This window comes from Babylonia areolata, chromosome 21 (assembly GCF_041734735.1).
Source record: "Babylonia areolata isolate BAREFJ2019XMU chromosome 21, ASM4173473v1, whole genome shotgun sequence".
Taxonomy (NCBI): domain Eukaryota; kingdom Metazoa; phylum Mollusca; class Gastropoda; order Neogastropoda; family Buccinidae; genus Babylonia; species Babylonia areolata.
The window spans coordinates 3,231,687-3,247,114 of NC_134896.1; the positions used below are offsets into that span (position 1 = coordinate 3,231,687).

General features: G+C 49.3%; 1 protein-coding gene across 3 annotated transcripts; it reads left to right on the forward strand.

Moving 5' to 3' along the window:
• The first annotated feature begins 2,894 nt into the window (after nt 1–2,894).
• Nucleotides 2,895–13,672, forward strand: LOC143296473 (cdc42 homolog). Of its 3 annotated transcripts, XM_076608420.1 has the most exons (5): nt 2,895–3,467; nt 5,449–5,507; nt 9,384–10,155; nt 10,784–10,835; nt 10,941–13,672. In XM_076608420.1, exons 1-3 carry the CDS (start codon nt 3,239–3,241, stop codon nt 9,837–9,839), a joined length of 744 nt encoding a protein of 247 aa, XP_076464535.1. In that variant the 5' UTR covers nt 2,895–3,238; the 3' UTR covers nt 9,840–10,155; nt 10,784–10,835; nt 10,941–13,672. The 3 variants fall into 3 exon arrangements, with proteins under 3 accessions (XP_076464535.1, XP_076464536.1, XP_076464537.1); XM_076608421.1 differs by lacking the exon at nt 10,784–10,835 and having other exon boundaries at nt 10,966–13,672; XM_076608422.1 differs by lacking the exon at nt 10,784–10,835 and having other exon boundaries at nt 11,386–13,672.
• The last annotated feature ends 1,756 nt before the right edge of the window (nt 13,673–15,428 follow it).

The following is a 15,428-nucleotide window of genomic DNA, read 5'->3' on the forward strand; positions in this document are numbered from 1 at the left end:
GACTAACAGACAGGGCGCATACAAATAAAGCCAAACTTGGCAAGCACAGGTCAGCACACACACACACACACACACACACACACACGAACACACGAACACACACACACACACACACACACACACACACGCACGCACACACACACACACACACACACACACACACACACACACACACACACACACACACACGGCTCTGGAGGGACGAGTCCTGATGCAGGCTGGAGCATCCCTTGTGTTTTCTGCAGGCTGGTGCTCAGTGTGTGTGTGTGTGTGTGTGTGTGTGTGTGTGTGTGTGTGTGTGTTTGAAGTCAAGTCAAGATTTTATTTCATGATGGTAAATTGAATAAGCAACAATTGCTTTTTTTTTTTTACATTAAGCCATCAATGAAAATAATAATTTAAAAAAAATTCAAGAGAAGGGAAAAGAAAGAAAAAAAGTGAAGAAAAAATAGGGGGAGAGAGAGAGAGAGAGAGAGAGAGAGAGAGAGAGAGAAGAAACAAGCAGATGAAGAGCAGCAACAACAACAAAATGCTTATGTATATATACACAAATATTGTGATAAAGAAATACACAATTGCATTTCCATTTAAACACACACACACACACACACACACACACACACACACACACCACTGAATACAAATTCTCGGACACAATTACACCATACCCACCCTATCCACATGCACATGTACCCCCATTTAGTGCAAAATCCTTGCCAACACAAACATACAAAACATTTCACAATTAATAGGAATATTAGACTAACAGGTCAAAATTTGTATTACTGTTAATTATTTTCAATGAGGTGATTCTTCAGATTTTTCTTAAACACGTTTTTATTTACGATACTTTTCAGAGTGAGTGGGAGATTATTCCATAATTTTCCACCAGAATACAGAAAGCTGGATTTGTAAAGGTTGTTTCTTGGTCTGGGTATGCAGAGCATGTGGTTGTGTCTGTGTTCATTAGTTTTAAATGTGTCTGCAATCTTTTTTGGAGCATTTCCATTCATAACATTATGCATGCAAACAGCTTTGTTGAAGTACAGCCTGTTGTGAAAGGATGATATATTAAGTTGTTTATAGTCCATTGGGGTCAGGGAGTTCGGTTTTAACAATACTATTTTCAGTGCTCTTTTATACATACGGTGAATAAACTTCAAGTTTGAGAGGCTACAGCTGTCCCATAAAGTTGATGCATAATCAGTTACTGGCAGAATATGTACACAGAAAAAGAGCCTTCGTGAATGGACATTAAGAATCGTTTTGATTTTTGTTACTTGAAGTATTCTATTTGAGAGACGTTTACTTAAGTACTTCGTATGATCAGTCCAAGATAGATCTTTATCAATAATGACACCCAGAATTTTATGTGAATCTACCTCTTCAATTTTATTGACGCCTAGGAATAGTGGTTTGAAGTTATGTTTCATTTTTTGTCGTGCACATACATACATGCACTTCGTTTTCTGAGCATTCAAGGACATGTGATTCAAGTGTGTCCAGTCATTAAGTTTCTGAATATCATCTTGGAGTTCATTAGTTAGTTTACTGGCGTCTGAATTGCTTGAATGTAAGGATGTGTCATCTGCAAACATTTCACATTTACATTTCATATAACAAGGTAAATCATTAACATAAGTGGAGAATAAAATTGGTCCTAAGATGGATCCCAGTGGTACTCCATGATTAATAGATGTAAAATTTGAGGTTTGATTATATATGTGTGTGTGTGTGTGTGTGTGTGTGTGTGTGTGTGTGTGTGTGTGTGTGTGTGTGTGTGTGTGCTAAGTCCATGTGTAGGAGTATGAATATAAGTGAGTTCGAGATCTAAAAAGTGGGTGAGTATTTTCCCCTTCCATCCTGTTCTCGACCTATTTTTACAGGATGTGCACTGCTTTGTCAAAACTTGTAACATCGTGTCCGTTGTGTTGTCAACACACACACACACACACACACACACACACACACACACACACACACACACAACACACACAAACACACACAAACACACACATGTATATGTATATACAGAGGGATAAACACACATTTACTCTCATGCACAGACACGCACGCGAACACATTTTATGCCAATAACTGGAAGATCAGATGTAGATTAGTGGTAGAGAGAGAGGGGGGAATGGGAGAGAGAGAGGGAGAGAGAGAGAGAGAGAGAGAGAGAGAGAGAGAGAGAGAGAGGCACAATCAGGTACACAAGCACACACACACACACACACACACACACACACACACACACACACACACACACACACACACACACTGGGAACTGTTTACTGTCCTGAAGTGAACCCCAGCCATTACAGGACAGTACAGTACAACTTACAAAAAAAGAAAAGAAAAAAAAAAAGAAAAAAAAAAAGGTGGTAGAGAAAGCCCGTGCACTCGCGCCGTGTTTACCTGGCTGCTGGCCCGTGGTCAGCACGCTCACTGCCAAAGGTGGCCAGGTGCTGTGGTCACAAACTGACTGACCAAAGGTGGCCAGGTACTGTCCTCAACTCACTGACCAAGCACAGAACCAGTCACCACGTCACTCACCTCCCCTCCCCTCCCCCCTCCCCTGCACTCTCTCTGCACTCCCCGTACCTCTCTCCTCCTCCATCCCCCTCCCCCCCCCTCTCGGAGTTAAGAGGTGACCCCCTTTGTGTCAACAAAAACACGAGGTACCGCCACCTCTCTCTGACCGAGAGACCTTCCCCCCTCGCAAGCCTTCTGGCCGCTTTGCACGCACACACTGCAGACAGTGATCGTTCTACCAGCATTCTGATTGGCTGAGATGTCGCGTGCACCTCTTCTCTTCTGCCACTGGCTATATAAGAGTGAGCCGAACAAGTTTTCCTCTCAAATAAATCTGCTACAGTTCCAAACTGGGGATATGTTGATGGGGTGGACTATCCACGCCAAGCAAGTGTGGAACAACGTTTGAAAACCAGAGTTCCAGACTGTCTTATATTGGTGATGTTTGATGCCAGACTTTGGAACTTTTAGTTCGTTTGGAGAGAGAACAGTCATTGAAACTTGTTGAGGTTTGAATTAACAAGTGTTTCTCGTTTTTTTCTTGCCAGTATTCAAAACTGTAAGAAAAGAACAAAAGAAAAGAAAAAAGACTTTGGAGTTGGAGAGAAGACAGTTGTTTGAACATTATCTTGCTGACTGAGTTTTTCGGATTTTGCTTTCAGACTTTTGTCTCTGTGTGTCTTTTTTTTCTATCGAAACCTTGATGAAAATTGGAGACATGAAGGCAGAGAGCGTGGGGATGATGAACGGAGGCAGTGGGTGTGTGAGGAAGGAGGGGGAGGGCGGGGAGAGCGGGGGAGGGGGTGTGGAGAAGTTCGTGCACTGCGCCATGCTTGGGGACGGCATGGTGGGCAAGACGTGCCTCACCCTCAGCTTCACGCAACATCTCTTCACCCACACATACACCGCCACCGTCTTCGACAACTACTCAGGTCAGTCATAGCTTCTGCACTCTTGGCAACGTCCACGTTACTTTCCCTGTGTTCTTCCCAGTTCATTCAGTTTCGTTCCGAACATGGAAAGAGTTGTAAACTGGTTAATAACAGTGTAATGTATGCATAAACTGGTTAATAACAGTGTAATGTATGCATAAACTGGTTAATAACAGTGTAATGTATGTCTAAACTGGCTAATAACAGTGTAATGTATGCATAAACTGGCTAATAACAGTGTAATGTATGTATATACTCTTCATTTCTTTCCCATCTCAATGGCGTAGAGAAGGCCAATCAAAGAGTGGAGGGGAAAAAATGGAGAATATATATTATAATATTATTGACCAGTTTACAACTTTTTCCATCTTCCAAAATGGAAGATTACCGGCATGGGGAAAAATGTGGGTATTGCCATTCTTTATTCTCTAGCTTTTCTGTTGACCACATTGTGTTTATTGATTTTGTCTTTCAGTCCCACAACACAGCTAATGATGTGAGATAAAGCGTCTACCGTTTTCTATAGCTTCTATAGACAGGCAAGGTTTAATGGGTCTTTTTGTTCATCAATTTAGATCAGAGCCTCCACAACAAATCCCATGAGTGGTGACATTTACAGTTTTTTTTCACTTTGTATCACACGTTTTCTTGCCCCCCCCCCCCCCCCCCACACACACCCGAATCAGAACTTTCACAACTGTTCAGGGTGAGTGATAGCATTTTTGGTTTCTCTAGCTTTTCTGTTGACGTGATTGTGGTGAATTCACTTTTTGCCTTTCTGCTCATCCCGCTTAGGTCCGAGCTGTGTAGGTGTGAATGACAGGTGTCAGTGAGCACTTTGATGGGTGGAGCTGTGCAGGTGTGAATGACTGGTGTTAGTGGGCACTTTGATGGGTGGAGCTGTGCAGGTGTGAATGACAGGTGTCAGTGGGCACTATGATGGGTGGAGTTGTGCAGGTGTGAATGACAGGTGTCAGTGGGCACTATGATGGGTGGAGCTGTGCAGGTGTGAATGACAGGTGTCAGTGGGCACTTTGATGGGTGGAGCTGTGCAGGTGTGAATGACAGGTGTCAGTGGGCACTATGATGGGTGGAGCTGTGCAGGTGTGAATGACAGGTGTCAGTGGGCACTTTGATGGGTGGAGTTGTGCAGGTGTGAATGACAGGTGTCAGTAAGCACTTTGATGGGTGGAGCTGTGCAGATGTGAATGACAGGTGTCAGTAGGCACTTTGATGGGTGGAGCTGTGCAGGTGTGAATGACAGGTGTTAGTGGGCACTTTGATGGGTGGAGCTGTGCAGGTGTGAATGACAGGTGTTAGTGGGCACTTTGATGGGTGGAGCTGTGCAGGTGTGAATGACTGGTGTTAGTGGGCACTTTGATGGGTGGAGTTGTGCAGGTGTGAATGACAGGTGTTAGTGGGCACTTTGATGGGTGGAGTTGTGCAGGTGTGAATGACAGGTGTCAGTGGGCACTTTGATGGGTGGAGTTGTGCAGGTGTGAATGACAGGTGTCAGTGGGCACTTTGATGGGTGGAGCTGTGCAGGTGTGAATGACAGGTGTCAGTGGGCACTTTGATGGGTGGAGCTGTGCAGGTGTGAATGACAGGTGTCAGTGGGCACTTTGATGGGTGGAGCTGTGCAGGTGTGACTGGTGTCAATGGGCACTTTGATGGGTGGAGCTGTGCAGGTGTGAATGACAGGTGTCAGTGGGCACTATGATGGGTGGAGTTGTGCAGGTGTGACTGGTGTCAGTAAGCACTTTGACGGGTGGAGTTGAAGAGAGTGGGGGAGGTGGATGATGCCGCTGAAGAGATGTGTGTTGTGTGTTGCAGTGCCCCTCAAACAGTAGGTGGAATTGAAGAGAAGGGGAGAATGATGCTGAAGAGATGTGTGTTGTGTGTTGCAGTGCCCCTGAAACAGTAGGTGGAATTGAAGAGAAGGGGAGAATGATGCTGAAGAGATGTGTGTTGTGTGTTGCAGTGCCCCTCAGTGTTGGAGGAGAGGACTTCGTCATCAGTCTCTTTGACACGGCAGGACAGGTGAGACCCCGACACCTGTCATTGTTTTGTCTGCTTCACACACACACACACACACACACACACACACACACACACACACACACACACGCACAATCTACACACATCTACACACCGACGTACGGACGCATATGCACGCGCGCACACACACGTACACACACACGCACACATACACTCTCGCACATACATACACATACACAAACGCATATGTTCACACACACACACACACACATACGCGCGCGCGCGCACACACACACACACACACACACACACACACATACACATGCATGCGCGCGCGACTTCAGTCAGACCTACGTCCTTGAATATCAAGTAATCAAAGAGGCATTGACCTCCCGTACCCCCTTCCTCTCCTCCCTACAGGTACGCTCACTCCCCCTCCTCCCCCCTCCCCTTATTCCCCTACCCCCCTCTCCCCCCCCCACTCCTCCCTCCCCCCTCTACGTGGCTCTGCCTCCACCCCCACTCTCCTCCCCAACCTCTGCTATGTAGGTATGGAAGTTCGTGCCAGTGTCTCCTCGGTAGCCTGGGTATGTTGAGGCTGAACGGTGGATGAGAGGCTGGAGATAAAGTGGTGAGGGCCTCTCTCTGTCTGCCTCGTTGACCCTTGTGGGACTGCTGTTACTGTGCTGTCCTCTTGTTGGTACTGCCGTGTGTGTGTGTGTGTGTGTGTGTGTGTGTGTTTTCTGGGGTGCTTTGCAATCAATGGAAATCAACACGTGAACCCCCCCTCCCCCCCCCCCCCTGGGGGAGATAAACAGAGAAACCCCTTTACGATGACCAATGACAGTTGATGATAGAGAGGGAATAATAGAAGTCAAAACAAGTAAAGAAGCTCAAGAAAAAAAGGAAAAACCCACACGGGAACAGAGACAGAAACAATGCGTACCCCACTCATCTTCAACGGAGGGGGGGAGAGGGGGGCAGAGAGGGGGGAGAGACAGAGAGGACGGGAGACAGAGAGGAAGGGAGACAGGGGGGGGCGAGGGGGAGAGACAGAGAGGGGGGAGGAGACAGAGAGGACGGGAGACAGAGAGGAAAGGGAGACAGGGGGGGGGGGGCGAGGGGGGAGAGACAGAGAGGGCGGGAGACAGAGGAGGAGGGGAGACGGGGGGGCGGGGGGGGAGGGGACGAGGGGGGGAGAAGACAGAGAGGACGGGAGACAGAGGGGAAAGGGGAGACAGGGGGGGGGGAGGGGGGAGAACAGAGAGGGGGGAGAAGGAAAAGGGGAGCAGAAGAGAGAGGGAAGGAGGGAGGGAGGTGGTGAGAAAGGGGGGCAGAAAGAGACAGAGAGAGGGGAGAAAGCAAGAGATAACGACAACGATAACGATAACAAATTTGATTTTAGATGGAAAGAGATAGAGGGGCAGAGAATAAGAGGACAGAGAGAGTGAGAGAGAGAGGGAGGGTGCCAGGGGGAGAGACAGAGAGGGGAGACAGAGAGGAGGGGAGACGGGGGTGGGGGGGTGGGGGGGGGGCGAGGGGGGAGATACAGAGAGGGGGGGAGACAGAGGGGGGGGGTGGAGACAGAGAAGAGAGGAAACAGGGACGGGGGGGCGGGGGGGGGCGAGGGGAGAGAGACAGAGAGGGCGGGAGACAGAGAGGGAGGAGAGACAGAGAGGGGAGACAGAGAGGGCGGGAGACAGAGAGGGGAGGAGACAGACAGGAGGGGAGACAGGGGGGGCGAGGGGGGGAGAGACAGAGAGGGGGGGAGACAGAGAGGGGGGGGGAGACAGAGAGGAGGGGAGACAGGGGGGGCGAGGGGGGAGAGACAGAGAGGGGGGAGATACAGAGAGGGGGGGAGACAGAGAGGGGGGGGAGACAGGAGGGGAGACAGGGGGGGCGAGGGGGGGAGAGACAGAGAGGGGGGGAGACAGAGAGGGGTGGGAGACAGAGAGGAGGGGAGACAGGGCGGGCGAGGGGGGAGAGACAGAGAGGGGGGAGAGACATAGAGGGGGGGAGAGACAGAGAGGGGGGGGAGAGACAGAGAGGGGAGACAGAGAGGGGGGGAAGAGACAGATGGAGGAGAAGAGACAGAGAGGGGGCGAGAGACAGAGAGGGGAGACAGAGAGGGCGGGAGACAGAGGGGGGAGACAGAGAGGGCGGGAGACAGAGGGGGGGGGGAGACAGAGGGGGGGAGAGACGGGGGGAGGGGGGGGGAGACAGAGAGGAGGGGAGACAGGGGGGGCGAGGGGGGAGAGACAGAGAGGGGGGGAGACAGAGAGGAGGGGAGACAGGGGGGGCGAGGGGGGAGAGACAGAGAGGGGGGGAGACAGAGAGGAGGGGGAGACAGGGGGGGCGAGGGGGGAGAGACAGAGAGGGAGGGGGGAGAGACAGAGAGAAGGGGAGACAGAGAGGAGGGGAGACATGGGGGGCGAAGAGACAGAGGGGGGGGGGGAGACAGAGAGGAGGGGAGACAGGGGGGGCGAGGGGGGAGAGACAGAGAGGGGGGGAGATAGGGAGACAAAATGGAGGGAAAAGCGACAGAACGAAAGACAGACAAAGACAGACACACAGACGAAGACCAACACCGACTATGTTTGTTTTGGTAGTGTGTGTGTGTGTGTGTGTGTGTGTGTGTGTGTGTGTGTGTTGTTTTTGTCTTTTGTTTGTTTTGCTTTTGGCAGCAAGACAGGGTGGTAAGGCCGGAAACGTCAGTAACTCCGTTTCGTCAGCTGCTTCCCTGTGTGCACGTTGTGCTGCCATTGGCTTCCTTCGTCATGTGTGTTTGATCAGAAAAAACAACAAAACCAACAACAAAAAACACACCTTCCTTCGTCGTGTGTGTTTGATCAGAAAAAACAACAAAACCAACAACAAAAAACACACACAGAAAGGGAATGTTAACAGAATCTCTCTCTCTCTCTCTCTCTCTCTCTCATTTTTTTCAAATCGTTATCTTTATGTGGACGTGTTCTCATGTGGACAGGCTGGTGGCCTTCACATTAAAGTTCCTGCATTCCTGCGTTCCTGTATTCTCTCTCTCTCTCTCTCTCTCTCTCTCTCTCTCTCTCTCTCTCTCTCTCTCTCTCTCAGTCTCATCAGTCTAATATCATTATCTTAGATAAACAGACTATAAATAAATAAACGGATCTCTCTCTCTCTCTCTCTCTCTCTCTCTGTCTCTCTCTCTCTCTCACACAGACACACAGAGAAAGACTTCTGCCGCTACCCCCGTCCTCTTAAAGAACTCTACATCCCCCTCCCCTCTCTCTCATCCCCTTCCCCCCCCCTCTCTCTCTCTCTCTCTCTCCCACGCAAGGACAAACCCGAACCCGAGCATAGCTGATTACGATCACGTTACACAGTCAATACCCATCTTGGCACTTCACGGAGTTGACAGTGAAAACAGCGACGTTCCCCTCCCCCCCCCCCCCCCACCCTCCCGCCACTCCCCTCCCCATACACACACCTCCCACTCCCCACCTTGTAACGTAAGCTTGGTTCAACCAACATGAAGGAGGTGTCAAAATGTGCGGACTGATTCATACACGCTACACCACATTTTGTTTTACCCGAACAGACGCCTGACCCAGCGCGCTTGTTAAGCTTTGAGAGCCTGCATCTGAATTTGCGTTAAACATAAACAGATTGATACAAGATAGATAGATAAAACATACAACTAAGTAAACACATTTATACATTATGAAATGAAGAATTCGAAAAAGGCAAGTAATTGAAATATTATAAATGATAAGAACAGACATCATTTAGCGAACTTGTGCGGAGGAACTCGCGCGCGCGCGCGTGCACACACACACACACACACACACACACACACACACACACACACACACACACACACACACACACACACACACACTGCCCCCAGTCCCACAGTGCCTGTTGCTGTGTCCACAGAGTGACTACGAGAGTGTGCGGGCCTACACCTACCAGGAGAGTGAGGTGCTCGTGCTCTGCTTCTCCGTCTGTGACCGCGAGTCCTTCTGCAGCGTCGTCAGCTGCTGGCTGCCCGAGATCCGCCGACACACCAAGCGGCGCCGCCCCCTTCTGCTGGTGGGCACCCAGATCGACCTCCGGACCCCCTCCCCCTCCTCCTCCACCTCCCAGGTGAGCACTGAGGAAGGGAGGCAGCTGGCCAAGCTGATCGGCGCGGACTGCTACATTGAGTGCTCCGCGCGCAGTCAGGAGGGCCTTCAGCAGGTGTTTGAGCACGTGGTCTTCTCGGCGCTCAAGTACCGCAGGAAGAAGAACAAGATCTTCAGCCGCCTCTTCGGGGACCGGGCCCTGTCCAACAAGTCCATCAGACACCTCGCATCCTTGATCGCCGACCGCAAGGTGCAAGTGTCTTGTTGACGCCTGTTCCACTGAGTGGATTGACAGCTTTAGCTCCTTTCAGACATGTGTTGACGCCTGCTCGACTGAGTGGATTGACAGCTTTAGCTCCTTGCGGACATTGTCTTGTTGACGCCTGCTCGACTGAGTGGATCGACAGCTTTAGCTCCCTTCAGACATGTGTTGACGCCTGGACGACTGAGTGGGTCGACAGCTTTAGCTCCTTGCGGGCCTGCGTCCGTGGATGGACAGAGAGCTTTAACGCTGTGCTGACTGCGGGTGTTTGTTGGAGTGAGGTTTTAACTGTGCTGTCCGAGTGGCTGTTGGGGCGGAACGGGTTTTGGGGTGCAGACAGTGTGTGTGTGTGTGTTGTGTGTGTGTGTGTGTGTGTGTGGTGGAACGCAGTGTGTGTGTGTGTGAATGCGTGTGTGTGTGGGTGTGGTGCAGACGTGTTTGGGGGGTGGATGCAGCAGGGGTGTGGGGTGTGGGTGCAGACAGTGTGTGTGGTGTGGACTGCAGACAGTGTGTGGGGGGGTGGATGCAGAAGGTGTGTGTGGGTGTGGACTGCAGACGTGTGTGGGTTGGGGCTGCAGACAGGTGGGGTGGTTTTTTTGGCGCAGACAGTGTGTATGGGTGGGATGCAGACAGTGTGGTGGGTGTGGATAGACGTGTGTGTGGGTGTGGACTGAGACAGTGTGTGTGGTGTGGATGCAGACAGGTGTGGTGGGGTGGGCGCAGACGTGTTGGGTGTGGACTGAGACAGTGTGTGTGGTGGGTGTGTGGACTGCAGACGTGTGTGTGTGTGTGGACGAGAAGTGTGTGTGTGGGTGTGGACTGAGACAGTGTGTGTGGGTGTGGATGCAGACGTGTTGTGGGTGTGGACTGCAGACAGTGTGGGTGTGGACTGCAGACAGTGTGTGTGGTTGTGGACTGCAGGACAGTGTGTGGGTGTGGACTGCAGACAGTGTGTGTGGGTGTGGACTGCAGACAGTGTGTGTGGGTGTGGACTGCAGACAGGTGTGTGGGGTGTGGACTGCAGACATGGTGTGTGGGTGTGGACTGCAGACAGTGTGTGTGGTGTGTGGACTGCAGACAGTGTGTGTGGGTGTGGACTGCAGACAGTGTGTGTGGTGTGGACTGCAGACAGTGTGTGTGGGTGTGGACTGCAGACAGTGTGTGTGGGTGTGGACTGCAGACAGTGTGTGTGGGTGTGGACTGCAGACAGTGTGTGTGGGTGTGGACTGCAGTCAGTGTGTGTGGGTGTGGACTGCAGACAGTGTGTGGGGTGTGGACTGCAGACAGTGTGTGGGTGTGGACTGCAGACAGTGTGTGTGGTGTGGACTGCAGACAGTGTGTGTGGGTGTGGACTGCAGACAGTGTGTGTGGGTGTGGACTGCAGACAGTGTATGGGTGTGGACTGCAGACAGTGTGTGGGTGTGGACTGCAGATAGTGTGTGTGTGGGTGTGGACTGCAGACAGTGTGTGTGTGGGTATGGACTGCAGACAGTGTGTGTGTGTGTGTGTGTGTGTGGACTGCAGACAGTGTATGGGTGTGGACTGCAGACAGTGTGTGTGGGTGTGGACTGCAGACAGTGTGTGTGTGGTGTGGACTGCAGACAGTGTGTGTGTGGGTGTGGACTGCAGACAGTGTATGGGTGTGGACTGCAGACAGTGTGTGTGTGGGTGTGGACTGCAGACAGTGTGTGTGTGTGTGTGGACTGCAGACAGTGTATGGGTGTGGACTGCAGACAGTGTATGGTGTGGACTGCAGTCAGTGTGTGTGGGTGTGGACTGCAGTCAGTGTGTGTGTGTGTGGACTGCAGACAGTGTGTGTGGTGTGGACTGCAGACAGTGTGTGGGTGTGGACTGCAGACAGTGTGTGTGGGTGTGGACTGTAAGAGTTGGTTCCCGTTCACGTGGACTTGGCTTCACTGTGTGGAATTGAAGCATTACTTTATTTTGATTTGTGTTTAATGGACGGTGTGTTGAAAAGACAGGCGATGATCTGAAGTGACTTGCACTCACTGAAGACTTGATTAGGACATGGCGCATGAAAGAAAGAACGTGTTTTGTGGAAATGAATTGTGATTGAACCTGGAATGAAATATTATGTATGTGATGCTGTGTGTGTGTGTGTGTGTGTGTGTGTGTGTGTGTGTGTGTGTGCTGACTACCATGTAGTTGACAAAGGCAGTGAATTGAAAAGCCCAAGGTTGGCGGGAGTTCCAAAAATAGAAAAAACAAAAACAGTATATAACATAGTGATGTAGGATAATGATGAAAATGACGATAATGATGATAGCTGTATGTTGGATTATGAGTGAGGCTGACAAAGGAAGAATGAGGTGGCACTGGGTGTGACAGATTATGCTAAGATGTGTTGGAGTATTTAGAAAACCATTCAATCAACAGCATACTGAGGGGAGATCCACTGGCCAGTGGCTTGGTGTGCACTGGGGAAAACCCACGTTGTCACTAAGTTCAATCTCCTTACGTTGTTAACATTGCTGGAATCAAGGGATTGGGGACAGTCTTTTGAACTGTGAAATTGACGGGCGCCATAGCTGAATGGTTAAAGCGTTGGACTTTCGATCTGAGGGCTCCGGGTTTGAATCACAGTGACGGCGCCTGGTGGGTAAAGGGTGGAGATTTTTACGATCTCCCAGGTCAACATATGTGCAGACCTGCCAGTGCCTGAACCCCCTTTCGTGTGTATACGCAAGCATAAGGTCAAATACGCACGTTAAAGATCCTGTAATCCATGTTAGCGTTAGGTGGGTTATGGAAACAAGAACATACCCAGCATGCACACCCCCGAAAGCGGAGTACGGCTGCCAACATGGCGGGGTAAAAACGGTCATACACGTAAAAAGCCCACTCGCGTATATACGAGTGAACGTGGGAGTTGAAGCCCACGAACGCAGAAGAAGAAGAAGAACTGTGAAACTTGATTATACGTCGTGTATGTGTGTGTGTGTGTGTGTGTGTGTGTGTGTGTGTGTGCGTGAACAGAGAGAGCTGGAGAGGGGGAGAGAGAGAGAACATTTCTATGATCGTCTGTGAGGAATGTGTAAAGCTGTTTTAATTAATTCCTCCATACCAATCATATATTTTTACCGGTGATTATGACAATCATTAGTAGTTACGATAAGTGGATGTGTCTTTTAAGATAAAGCATGTGTTATAAGATGCCACAAGAAAAGAAAATATATGAATGTAAATGGGGTCAGAAGCTGGACATAACTTTGAAAACAACGTTATGTCTGGTCCTGGGTAAAAAAAAAAAAAAAAAAGGCTGCCGAAGCATTAATTGGCATACTTTTTTTCGGGGGTAGGGGTGGGGCTGCTTTGGGTTTTTTTTTTCTGTTGCCGTTCATTTTGTCCGAAACGTTTATGTCGATAATCCACTGATCCTACCCATTCCGCCACCACCACCCCCACCCCCTCACCCCTGAAAACGGAGTATGACTGCCTATATTTTCTTCTTCTTTTTCTTGTTCTATCCCGTAGTCTCAAGTAGGGGCATCACTGGCCACCAGTTATCTCCCTTCCTCCCTGTTCTTTATCTCTCTCAGGGTATCGCTCAGTCTCAGACCTGTCCATTCTGGCTGTCTGTATGGCGGGGGTAAGAACAACTTGTCCACAACAAAACACGGTGATACACGTCACGTAAAACCCCACTGATTGATGTGAGCGAACGTGGGAGTTGCGGCCCACGGGTGGAGAAGTCAGAAAGAACCGCCCTTCATCTGCCCCATTTCTCCCCAAACACTCACGTTCCGTCTGATGCTGCTGCTGTCTGTTTCATCACTGCTGTGAATGTGACGTGTCCATCTTGAGGACAAACCTCTGCTGTCCTGTTCAGCGTCGATCCAATGCTGACAAATGTTGTTGTTTTTGTTTTGTTTTTTTGCTTGTTTGTCAAAGTGGTTATCAAAGGCCTGAGGTGAGCCTTGATGGTTACTGTGTGGTTACTGTCGTGAGCCTTGATGGTTACTGTGTGGTTACTGTCGTGAGCCTTGATGGTTACTGTGTGGTTACTGCAGTTGTGAATTGTTGTTGATGTTGTTGATGACCATTTGGAAACTTTACTGGTTAGATAGCTGACCATTGTGGAAGATGTGCAATAGGAAGAATTGTGTGCAATAATTATCTGTATTTGGATTTCATGATAGTAAGCATATTATATGAATGGAATGAATAAAAAGAAACATATACTGATTCCTGTGTGTTTCGGCACGTGTCTTCAAGTGTGCATGCAGTGTGTGTGTGTGTGTGTGTGTGTGTGTGTGTGTGTGTGTGTGTGTGTGTGTCACGGTGAGCTTCGGAGAGAGAGAAAGAGAGAGAGAGAGAGAGATGACATGACATGTGACATTTTTTTTATTGAATAAATAAATGTTCATGTCAAGGGGTTAGAACACATGTATCAATCAACTCAATTTCGCACGAAATGGAAGGCTTCTTACTTTGGATTATTTCCGTACATATAGACAACAAACAAGGGGTTGACTTCATAACTCAATGAACCAGTTACCCTTTACAGTTTTCTTTCATCATGACTTCCTGACTTTAAATTTTGATTTATCATCCTCAATTATCACCAATCTTCTGTTCTTAACTAGAGAGAGTCGGAGAGAGAGAGAGAGAGAGAGAGACGTGCAACACGCTCAGTTTGCTGCTGTGGTTTATTTATTCATTCATCAGTTTACCTATTTTTCTGTCAATTGAACTCCACCTTCAATGCTCTTACACAAACAACTGCAGCAACTCTGCTTCAGATTTGCAAAACTAGGTTACAGTCCTTCTCCTGTTTTTTGGATCAAGTTGTTTTTTAGTTTCCAGTACTCGGGACTTACTACGTGAGGAAAAGCACGTGGTGTGTGCAGAGGGATGGTACACATGACACAGACCACAACTGAACACACACCCACACCCCAGCAGTCTGAACAACACAGCCAAACAGCCTGTGGCCATCCACCACATAAAGGTTCCATCACCGTAAACACAACTTGACTCCCGACCAGACCTCCCTAAAGGGGCACTCATATTGACACGGCGAGAGTTCGACAAGACTAGCTTAAAGGGGCCTTCAGACGAACATGTCCAGAGAGTTCCATATGACTGGCCTAAAGGGGCTCTCACTCTGGCATGTCGAGAGAGTTCTATATGACTGTCCTAAAGGGGCTCTCACACAAACATGTCCAGAGAGTTCTATATGACTGGCCTAAAGGGGCTCTCACACTGACATGTTGAGAGAGTTCTATATGACTGGCCTAAAGGGGCTCTCACACTATCATGTCAATAGAATTCTATATGACTGGCCTAAAGGGGCTCTCACACTATCATGTAAATAGAGTTCTACATGACTGGCCTAAAGGGGCTCTCACACGAACATGTCAATAGAGTTCTATATGACTGGACTAAACGGGCTCTCACACTGGCATGTCGAGAGAGTTCTATATGACTGGCCTAAAGGGGCTCTCACACTGACATGTCAAGAGAGTTCTATATGACTGGCCTAAAGAAGCTCTCACACTGACATGTTAGGAGAGTTCTATATGACTGGCCTAAATGGGCCCTCACACTGACATGCCGAGAGGTGTATTTCTA

Bases quoted from the DNA above. Each gene is read 5' to 3' on its own strand.
- LOC143296473 (XM_076608420.1), top strand. From the start codon at position 3,239: ATGAAAATTGGAGACATGAAGGCAGAGAGCGTGGGGATGATGAACGGA. The intron at 3,468-5,448 runs GTCAGTCATAGC...TGTGTGTTGCAG, and splicing joins CGTCTTCGACAACTACTCAG to TGCCCCTCAGTGTTGGAGGA. The intron at 5,508-9,383 runs GTGAGACCCCGA...CTGTGTCCACAG, and splicing joins TCTTTGACACGGCAGGACAG to AGTGACTACGAGAGTGTGCG.